The following is an 11,710-nucleotide window of genomic DNA, read 5'->3' on the forward strand; positions in this document are numbered from 1 at the left end:
GTTCATACAGAATGCAATCCTCAGATGACAGAGCAGTATAGGGCCACAGCCGTGCAGGGTCTTCATCTGGCCCTGGTTTCCATCAGTACATTTTCTGCTTCTGTTGACTCTGGCCACCAAACATTATAAATTCCGCTGTTCTCTAAATTTTTCCTTTATCTTTTCCCTTGGTTTCTAGATTGGAACTGTTGCCTGTTTCGACTAAGCAAATCAGTTACTTAGAAAGAACTAAAATGTAAAGTGTTTCTTTCATGTCAAACTGGTATAGATTTTCTTTCACCAGTTCAAAAAAGTAAGGCACTGCTCTGCCCCCGGTCCACACCCTCCCCTAGGGATGCTTCCCCCCGGAGAGTTCTCAGGGCAGAGGGACCCCTCTGGAAAACGGAATGCAAGGGATGATCTAATCCAACAAAAGGAGCGCGGTGATGGGGAGAAAGGTCTACCCAAGGCTACAGGGAACCAGACGCCACCTCGGGCAGCTCCCAAACCCCACTTTCACCATCGCTCCTGATGCAGGCATGCGTCCTCAACAGTATTAAATACTTACCCCAAACAAACTTCCACCTTAGTTAGAGATAACAGGTGTGCCACAGAGTAAGACAAAAAGGAATGCATGACTTTCAAAGTGGAAATCTTGCAAAATTACCCACAGTGACTTTACTTTTCATACGAAAAGAGTTTGGCATCACTGCTTCAGGCCATGAACTATTTTTTTCATCTTCATAATCATCAGATCAGGAATTTAGCTCAATCATTCCAAATGTCACTGATTTCAAGTATCTGCCAATGATGCTAAAGAAAATAATGACTTAATTTCCCAACTAAATTTCAGGCAGTACATTGCAGGTGAAATAACTTTTTGTTCCTCTTGCTTCTATTTACAATTTGCTTTATTACAGTTTTATTTTCAACATCACACCCACATTTCCTGTGCACAAAGCACAGATATGAGAACTGGAAGGAGAAATAAAGCAGCGTATAGAAGCTGTATTGATGGGACATTTCTATAAACACTGCTTTAAAATCCAGCTTCATAATAACCTACAATTAATGGTTTATTGCTCCTTTTCAAAGCTTGGCTTCTAGTTAAAATTTTATGGTAGCTAGGCATTTAAGGAAGGGATAACTAACAGAACTTCTCAAGAAATATAAGTCCACTTAGTGAAAATTATAGTTTAATTACTGTATAATTAATGGATATTTTAAAGTTCACCAGGTACATTAAATGAACATGAAAAACCAAAACAACAACAACAACAAAAAAAGTAAGGCATTAAATACGCCATCACAATATTACTCAGCCATTAAAAAGAAGGAAATAATGCCATTTAAAAAGGAGGAAATAATGCCATTTGCAATAACATGGAGGGGCCTAGAGAGTGTCCTGCTGAATAAAGTAAGTCAGACAGAAGAGAAATATCATACGACATCCCTTCCATGTGGAATCTAAAAAGAAATGATACAAATGAACTTGCCAAACAGAAAGAAACTCACAGACTTAGAAAACAAACTTACGGTTTCCAGGGGGAAGGGATAGTTAGGGACTTTGGGAAGGTCATGAACATACAGCCATATTCAAAATGAATAACCAACAAGGGCCTACGGTACAGCAGATGGAACTCTGCTCAATGTCATGTGCCAGCCTGGATGGGAGGAGGGTCCAGAGGAGCATGGATACATGTATATGTGTGGCTGAGTCCCTTTGCTGTTCCCCTGAAACTCAACCACAACATCGGTAATCAGCTACACCCCAGTACAAAATAATAAGTTTAAAGTTTGGAAAAAATAAACTAAACCCTCACAACCTAATGGAATCACTGGAGTAAATCTTGTCAGCCTAAAGGGTTATTTCCACTTGATGTCAATGCTGGATACACAGTTACTTCGTGTTTATTGAGATAATTTATGAATGAGAAAAATTATCTTTAGTTAAGTACTACTTATCGAAGACTTTCACTCTATTGTCACATTTTATACTCACAATAATCACTGATTAGCTGAAATTCTACAGTAGTTTTAAACAAAACTCTGCTGTCTCTTCCCACCTGAAATAGGTTTGTAGTATATGATTGCTTTGAAAACATATCACACACACACATACACAAAGATCTGAGTACTAATGTCAGAAATTTTGTTGATAAAACAATGGAAACAAATGGATTTAACAGTGAACACAAGTTGACATGGGCGGCGTGGCATGGTGTTTTACAACATCAACTCCAGAAACCAAACCACTCATTTCTTATATGCCTTCAGGCAGGTGATTTAACTCCTCTGAGCTTTAGCATCTTATCTGTATGACAGCAGTTAACAGGATCTAATGTTTGGACTTCCCTGGTGGCTCAGACAAAGTGTCTGCCTACAGTGTGGGTTCAATCCCTGGGTCGGGAAGATCCCCTGGAGAAGGAAATGGCAACCCATTCCAGTACTCTTGCCTGGAAAGTCCCATGGATGGAGGAGCCTGGGAGGCCGCAGTCCATGGGGTCACAAAGAGTCAGACACGACTGAGCGACTTTGCTTTCACTTTCACTTTCACTTTAATGTAACTGAGCAGCTCACATGGAAGTCTTAGAACTGTGCCAAAATGAACATTTATTACGTATTTTGAAGATACTGAAGATGATGATGATGTAACAATGACAAGAGGGACTGGACCTGGGTTATGTTCCAAGTCATTTTCAGCCTTGTCCTGGTACTTGCAGATTGCTTCTTATCTCCCAATTGCTTAGATCTCAAGGAAGCTTGGTGGTGGGACTTTATCTCTAGGGCTGGATGATTAATGTTTATTTTGTGTCCTCTCTCAGAAAGTGCAAGTGGTGGTAACTGTTTTGGACTATGACAAGATTGGCAAGAACGATGCCATCGGCAAGGTGTTCGTGGGCTACAACAGCACCGGGGCGGAGCTGCGACACTGGTCGGACATGCTGGCCAACCCCCGGCGCCCCATCGCCCAGTGGCACACCCTGCAAGTGGAGGAGGAGGTTGATGCCATGCTGGCAGTCAAGAAGTAAGGGAGAAGAAGCCTTTCTGTGTTTGCCCACATAGTGCTCTTTAGCCAGTATCTGTAAATACCTCAGTAATATGGGTCCTTTCATCTTTCCAGCCATGCGTTCCTACCACAATTCAGTGGTACTTCAAACCCTGTTTTAATTTGCACAGATTTAAACGTAGACAGCCCCAAAGCCCTCCCTCATACCACTGCCCTCCAAATCTACTCTTCTTTTAAGCAATATGATGTGTAGATAGAGCATGACGGAAATTCTTTATTGTATCACACCGTTGTATATACCAGTATGCTAAAGATTTATTTCTAGTTTGTGTATTTGTATGTTGTAAGCGTTTCCTAATCTGTGTATATCTAGATGTTTTTAATAAGATGTTCTATTTTAAACTATGTAAATTGACTGAGATATAGGAGAGCTGATAATATATTATACGGTAAATAGAGTATCATCTGCATTCCAGCAAAAATCTCAACTTGTGAGGCACTAGTACAGTGAAACTGACATCTTAAAGGATAACTTAAACCTGAGCTTTCTATTGAATCATATGAGCACCAAGATACACTTACACCACAAATTCGGTGGGTGAATCCAATTTTGTAGAACTTCTTCACAGGCAAATTAGCATGATCTGAGCAGCATCCAGCGTGACCTCCAGGAGTTACAGCCACAAACAGAATCGCATCCATCTGCGCATATCTACAGGGCTCAAGTCAGAGCTTACTCTGACATTCGAGGAAGCGACTGAGCAGTGGTCAGTGACTCCATGTTACTGCAGAGTAACGCCATGATGGTGTTGCGCGTGTGTGCATGTGTGTGTGTGTACACACCTGCATTTGTCTGGGGGTGGGAGGGATGGGAAGGAAGCAGAGGAGAGGAGAAGTCGGCATTTTGAAATGTTGCCTGACCATTCAAAGAGAAAAGCAGCTCTCCGATCTCACCTTCACAAACAAAGAGCACCCTGTGAATTCTGTTCCAGCTGTCACACCTACAATGATTCCAAAGGTTTGCACATCAGACTTCATCACAAAATATTTTATTATATCGGATTAGAAGGAATGCAGAATATTTTTAACACAGCAATCTGTGCTTATGACACAAAATTACTTTGTGGCAAACAGACAGTATTGTAATCCCATCAAAAGAGGAAGGAAAGAATTAGCCATAGTTCTGAATGCACTTCCATTAAGCCAAAACAGACAGCTAGCTAGTGATCTTTTTATATGCTCTTTTTACGTAAATAAGTTTTAATTTGTCCTTTAAAAAAAAAAAAAGGTGAAACACAACCAAGAACAAGTTCTAGAAAACTGAAGCAACCTCTTATGTATACTAGATGCTTGATTTAGGAGGAGTTTTTAAATGTTTTCACTGTTCTTCTGTAGTGAATGGCACTATTATGAAGCTACTAGTCATTCCATAAGAGTCTTAAAGGACTGCTCTGCGTACACTGTGACTGCTGTGTGTGCTTAGACACCTAACGTAGTTTCCTCAGTGGGTAGCACTCAATCTATTCCTTAGTGATATTGTAACAATACTGCCATCCCCTCCTACTGCACTGCCCAAGGTGTGTGTAGCACAAACAGTTCTCATTACAAAGGACCAACTCAGCACTGAAACGCTATGCATAGGATGAGAGTGATGCGAAGCCTGAGGTGGACCACACAGCGTTTTGTCAAGCACTGTGCAATATACCATAATGATCCCCGCTGCAGCAGACCACCACGTCGCCCAAGGGCAGCCTCTGATCTCACACTGCATCTAGCCTTTTCTCCCACCAACCTCTGTGGTTCCTTCTCCCTCCCAGGCCAGAGAGAGTAGGAATGCTCTGAAGGCAAAGTCTGTCTTCAAAAATCCCAAAACAAAGTGGAAGGAAGCTAAGCATTAGCCTCACGTTCAGGCTTTTGGATTTCGTGCCACGGTTCTTAAAACCTCAAAGAGAATTCAAAAAGGGCTAATGGGAAGCTTCAATCGTAGGGTTGGCTTTTTCCTGAGAAAACTAGAATTCCTGTCTAGTTCTCTCCTCATCAAAGCAGAGGCCAGCCCTTTGGCCTTTCAGCCCAGTCGTAGCAGACGCCTTGGGACTGGGATAGACTTGAAGGACGAGGGGAGAATAACACCTCCCCCTTCCGTGGATGCGCCACAGTTTTTTCAAAAAGTAGACAGTAGAAAATGCACAAGTCCTGATGTGAGATTAAACACCTGCTTTAAAAAGATTCAAATGAGACTCCTTCCGATTTAAAAGATAAGACCCTACCAAAGCGAGGGAGTTGACTGACTTTTTTAAGTTCCTTGAATGTCAGAAATTGACATTTAAGTTCACCATATTCAGCTCTAAGTTGTTCGCACCGAAACAAACATTTTGAAACAAGCAGGTTCGAGCTGCCAAGTACACACCATTTCTTGCGTTAAAGCACGACTAATGCGTTCTCTTGCAACACTGCCAGACATGGGATATTGTCACCATAGAATCAGTTGGTACTACGCCACCCATCACAAGTCAGTGACCGATCCTGCTTCAAGACTGAGACTCATCCTCCAATAAGCCACACGTACCCTTCTGACAAAGCTGTGCAAAGTACTAGAATCTGATGCTCTGGAACGATCCTCGTTGCCTTTGTGTATATTTACTGCCTGCTTGAGTGCTTCTCTGTGTGGATTTTCTCTGTATCTTGTAGAAATGTTGGGGTGTTTTCTTCTGCCATATGGCTCGTGGCCCGCGAGCCAACTACTTTAGCTGTATTTTACCTTCATTTTTGATGAGGTGGTTTAAATTTTGTTTCATTTCGTGTAGTGAATTCCACAGTAGTTTTCTGATTGTTGTTAACAATGACTTAACATATTACATGGATATTCAATAAAAATGTTTTATTTCCTGTTGATGTTGCCGCCTGTCAACTCTTTTTCTTACCTTATCCTGGTGGGGAGTCCATGGCATACTGACTTTGGGGCCAGCTGGAAGCAGAGGCAGCTAAACAAAAGCTTGCCCTGAATGCCAGCCCCTGTGCCCATGAAGACAGAATGGCTGGAGAGGGAAAACTGCCCAGAGAGCATCTGGCCGTTCCCGCCCAGTGCCATTCCCAACACGTGCTTCTCTGCTCCTACGTATCACCAGTTCCCCAGGTACGCCTTCTGGCTCCCTGCTTTGCCCCAAATCTGTCCTCCTTTTATACTCCAGAGCCCAAGTCCCAGAAGCCTCTCCAGAATGGGACGAAATAAAAATACAATATTTTAAAGCCCATTTTCAAAGGAGAGCATGACACATTAAATTCCCTGCCCACTGCAATTACTAGGTAAAACAAGTAAATATCCCTCCTTCACTAAATTCAACAGTTATCAGGGGCCCGCTGTGTACTGTGCTTTTCCTGGGTGATGCAGAGACAACAAATGATGTCAGAAGGTTCACGTGGTCCCAGTGTCAGGCAGACATGTAAATATACTATCCCAAGGGACTTCCCCGGTTGGCCAATGGTTAAGAATCTGGCTTGCAATGCAGGCAACTCAGGTTGAAGGTACCACATGCCTCGGGGTAACCAAGCCTGCGGGCGACAGCTAGAGAGCCAGAGCCCTGCATCATGCAACAAAGATCCCTCACGTCTCAACCAAGACACAAGGCAGACAAATAAATATGTTTTTTTTTTTACAAAAATACCCTATCTCAAGACACTGTGACGTGTACTGAGTCCCTGAGAACTCTCCCCAGCTCCATCCTAGTGGACACCGTGGCGGGCCATCGCCACTCCCCTTCAGCCTGTGGAATCTGCTAGAAGCACTGCCTGCTGACAGCTCACAGCCGCGTCCCTCTGCCCTCCATCAGGAAGACTGCCTTACCTGAGGTCACGCATCCTCCCGGGGGCAGCTCACATTCCGTGACCTGGTGACTTAATCAACACAGGTTTCCTTTCTCACAGTTACAGAGGTGGAAGGCTGAGACCAAGGTGCTTCTTCTGAGGTCTCTCTCCTTGGCTTGTAGGCGGCATCCTATCCCTGCGTCTTCAATGGACTTCCCTCTGTGTGTGTCTGTGTCCTAACTTCTTATAAGGACATGGGGCACGTTGAATTAGGGTCCACCCTAATGACTTTATACTTCATGACTTCTTCAAGCACCCTATCTCCAGACACAGACACATTCTGAGGTAATGGGGCACTCGGACTTCAATATAGAAATTGGGGGTGGGGCGCAGTAGAGCCCATCACACCACCCCTAAGGCTGCAAACACAAAATGGAGATGTTAACATAGCCCGTAACTATAGAGGAGGGGCCAGGACCTGTGGGAATCACCGTGGAAACACCACAGGGTCAGGTTGCCTGGGCTATGACCCACAGAGGCTCTGCAGTGCAAGTCCTAGAGCTGCCAGAAGATGGTGTCCAGTATCGGCTCACTCTTGCTAGAGAAAGCCAACAGAAGATGGAAATAGGAGGAGGATTCCCTCCGCCCCTCTCCTCCCTGCCAGCTCAGCCAGGGGCCCCCACCTGCAGAACCTCATCCCAGCCAGCTGGGCCAGGAGTCCAGGAGACAGCCTGCTGGGTCTTAGCGCCCACCACCTTTGGCACAACCAGCTCAAAAAGGTGGGGATGAGGGTGGAGCAAAAGCGAGCAAAGGACCAACACATCAGGTGTCTCAGTCCAGTGGTCCCCAACCTTTTCGGCACCAGGGGCCAGTTTTGTGGAAGACAATGTTTCCATGGGCCAGGGTGGAGAAGGGAAGGATGGTTTCAGTTTCACCAGCCACGCACAGCCTGCTGTGTGGCCCAGGTCCTAACGGACCACGGACCAGAACCAGTCGGTGGCCCAAAGTCAAGGCACCAACAGGTTCAGTGTCTGGTGAGAGGTGGTCTTCTTACTGAATTCTCCCACAGTGGAAGGGATGAGGGAGCTCTCTGGGGTCCCTTTTATCAGGGCACAATCCTAATCATAAAGGTTCCACCCTAGTAACCTAGTCACCCCAAAGGTCCCCTACCATTTTAATACAATCACTTAAGTATTAGGATTTCAACATAAGAGTTTCGGGGAGACAGAAACATTTGGTCCATAACATTAGGAAACCTTTGAGCAACTGCACAGACTTTCTAAACACTCAAGTTCCCTTCTCCTAAGATTCGAGTGTTCCTGTCTGAGCCACACCTGATGAAACAGAGGCAAGAAATCACACTCTTCCTCCATTTATGCAGAGGTGACTCTTACAGATCTGAAAATTCCAACCCTGTGTGCAGTCACCGGCTCCCTGCAACACTCTATTAATATGCACAGGACTCTTTGATGTTTAGCAATTGATTTAAGCTGCACACAAATCTCTACTGTAAAATAGTTAGATGGTGACTTTGGAATAAGAAGGTAAAAAAAAAACAAAAAACAGGAAAGTAAAAATGAGAAATAGCCTGATACTAACTGTACAAAGAAAATTTCCAAAGCATACGGAATAATAATTATGCGGGAGGAACCATCAAGAGGGAGCAGTAATAAAGGCACCGTGCAAACCTGCTGATGACTTGTGTGATCTGAGTTCTGGGGCTGCCTGTGAGTTACCTGCATTGTAAAGCCTGCATTTCAGCTATACCAATTTCCTCCCTGTCCCCAACCACATGCATCCCCAAAGTTCCCACACTCATCCTTCTTCTCGGACAGTGAGCATCTTGCCAGCAAGGGCTTTTTCCCTGTGCAGAGTGGGCTTGCCCTTGCCAGGACGCACACAAAGGTAAAAAGGATTTCGTACTGTAAAAAGGAAGGGCTCACTGCCTTCTCCCCATCCGCTTTACCTCGGTCACTTCCTGCCTCCTCCGGCAGGGGAGTGCAGCAAAGAGCTGACGACCTTTATAGGCAGGATTGTTTGAGTTGCCTCTGCAAGACACCCAATTTAAGCTGCACTAAGGGAAAAAAAGAGAGCAAGGGAAAGGGATGCCGGGGAGGGAGAGAGAGATAGAGACAATAAGAGAGACGGGAGGAACTATTGGCTCATCTAATCAGGAAGTTCAAGTTATGATCCCATTCAGGAACAGCTGGATCAAGGGCCACACACAACGTCATCATTCTCTTTCTTCCCCCCCACTCCCATCCAATTCTGTTCCCACTGTTACTTCATTGCCAAGTTCCAGTGTCTCCGCAACGGCCCCTCCCACCTTCAAACGTCTGTTCTTCCAGCTTAGCATTCTTGTAGAGAGTGCCACTTTCACAATTACGCCACTAGAGCTCCCAGACCTGAATCAACCTGCCTGGGGAGCGTGCCCTCCCTCAGATGACCACTGTAGCCACATGAGGCAGTGTTCACTTTGGCCAAGCCTAGGTCATGGCTCAGCCCAACAGCCACAGAGAGGAAGCAGAGATAGGTCCTCAAGAGGAAAATCAAAGGGCTCTCACCAAGGAAGAAAAGTGGGTACGGAGCAGACAAAAACAACGGGCATCTGCCCTTTAGGTCCTGGTTCACCTCTGCCCAAAGAGAAGGGATGCTGAGGACACAAAGTCATGGCCTGGTCATTTTCCCTTTGGACCAAAAGCACCATGAGAAAGGAAATTTCAGAAGTATATGCACGACCTTTCAATGACCTGCAAACAGTCATTCACCTTCCTTCTTAGTACCAGGGAAAACAGTCCTCTGCTCTATATTTTAGGCAGCCTCTTTTGGAGAGCGGTAAGATATTGACACAACTTTAGATTCCTGAATTGGTTAATATTACAGAAACTTAACAGGTTGGTGAGTGAAGTGGAAAGGGAAGGAAGGTTGTAGAGACACTCGGGCAGTTAGGGGAAGGAGAGAGAGGTCACATTTGGTTCCCCAGGCACTGTCTCTGGGAAGTGCAGCGGAGGTTCTCAGGCCTAGCCCTGTGTTCCTCCAGCCACCCATAAGCCCCACTGCCTCTGACCATTAGGCAAACAACAATGCTGTTTAGAGTAACGATGCCTGAAAGACACACCACTTTCCTTGAACATACTGAAGTTTTTTTCTTTTTAATTCAGGGGAAAATGAACACATTTCCGAATATTAAAGCACTGCTTCCTCCAGCAAATGTGAGATAGTCAGATGATTTATAAATCATAAAAAGGAACGGGACAATCGCTCCTTGACTAATTTCCTCTCACTGTCACAGTTGCCTCATTTTCTGACATTTCCCTAAAATCTGTGCTGCTGGCTTCTGAGAGCCAGAACTCAGACTCAGCTGACTCAAATCAGGCAGGCTCGGGACAGTCATTTATAGGTTGAGCGATGCATTAGCTTTGGCTTTGCCTCTAGCCAGGATGATCCCAGCGTGCGTCCCACAGCCAGGAAGAAACCATCTGACCTCTTCTGCCCTCACCCCCAGGACTCATCACCCAAGCCTGCATTTTTCACCCCGAAAAGGTTCTCTTACTTCACCAGGAGTTCTTCAGGAAGAGATAGATCATCTCTACATATTTATTTAATACCTGACCACGGCTGGCTCAGTGGTAAAGAATCCACCCACCAACACAGGAGACATAGGTTCAATCCCTGGTCTGGGAAGATCCCCTGGGAGCCACCACAGCCTGCGCTGCAGAACCAGAAGCCACAACTACTGAGCCCTCATGCCGCACCTACTGCGTCCCGCATCCCAAATGCTCCAGAGCATGGGCCCGGCAACAAGAGGACCCCAGGCACCACAACTAGAGAATAGCCCAAGCAGCAATGAAGACCCAGCACAGCCAAATCAATAAACAAAACCACTTTCCAACAAATTCTTATCCTGAACTGAGTGTAGGCCTTTGGCTGGGAGTCTCAGGCAGACTGAAGTGGGGTCACGTTAGGAAGGAACTGTGTCTCCCTCAAAGTTCACAAGTCGAAGCCCCAACTCACAAGGCTGCAGAAGGGGACTCTGCTTGGAGATGGGGCTTTTAAAGAGCCGATCGCATCACCAGGAGCCACTAGTGTGGGCTCTACTCCAATCTGGCTGATGTCCTTCTAAGAAGAGGCGCTTAGGACGCAGAAAGGCCAGGGCTGCACACACACCGAGGGAAGACCACGTGCAGAGGCAGCAGGAGGGCAGTCATCCGCAAGCCAAGGAGAGGGACCTCAGAGGCAGCCAGCCCTGCTAGCACCTCCCATGCAGCCCCCAGCACCGTGAGAAAACAAATGTGTCTTGCTTGAGACTCCCCATCTGGGCTGTTTTATTACATCAATCCTGGGAAATGGATGCAGGGTTCATCCACTTGGGCCTTGACAGGACTCAGAATGCTTCAGCCCAAGTGAAACCAGGCTTCCCAGGACAGCACATCAGACCTCTCTGACCCTGTCTTACCTGAAACAGAATAGACTCTCTCTTTCTAAAGTCGGTCCCCACACAGACCAGTCCCCTCGTGCTGCCCGCTTCTTGCCTCCCGGGCGATGCCGCATCTCTCCTCCAGCCCCATCTGCACCCTCCCAGTCCACATCTTTCTTTCCCCAGAGTGACTACTAGCCTATAAGATGCTGGACTCTGGGGACTTCCCTGGTGGTCCAGTGGCTAAGACTCCCTGCTCCCAGTGCAGGGACCCCAGGTCCTATCCCTAGTCTGGGAACTAGAACCCACAGGCTGCAACTAAAGATCCCACAAGCAGAAACGAAGACCCAGTACAGCCAAATAGATAAATAATTAAAAAAAAAAAAAAAAACCAAACTCTGGATTCTGGACACAGGGACAGGAGGGGGTTTATACACACGTTGTGTCTCCTTTGTCTCAGATGCAAAGTCAGTGTTCTCCAGAGAAACACAGAAGTAACACAA

The 11,710-nt window shown here is 45.8% G+C and overlaps 1 protein-coding gene across 2 annotated transcripts in view; it reads left to right on the plus strand.

Moving 5' to 3' along the window:
* The window catches only part of SYT1 (synaptotagmin 1), a 586,821-nt gene extending 580,942 nt beyond the window's left edge, over positions 1-5,879 (plus strand). For both annotated transcript variants that reach the window (XM_043880212.1, XM_043880222.1), the window contains exon 11: positions 2,805-5,879. In XM_043880212.1, the coding sequence (XP_043736147.1) occupies positions 2,805-3,011 (207 nt within the window). In that variant the 3' untranslated portion in view covers positions 3,012-5,879. The remainder of the gene's footprint in view (positions 1-2,804) is intronic.
* Positions 5,880-11,710: the final 5,831 nt, after the last annotated feature.

The sequence above is a fragment of the Cervus elaphus genome, chromosome 3 (genome assembly GCF_910594005.1).
Source record: "Cervus elaphus chromosome 3, mCerEla1.1, whole genome shotgun sequence".
NCBI classification, from domain to species: domain Eukaryota; kingdom Metazoa; phylum Chordata; class Mammalia; order Artiodactyla; family Cervidae; genus Cervus; species Cervus elaphus.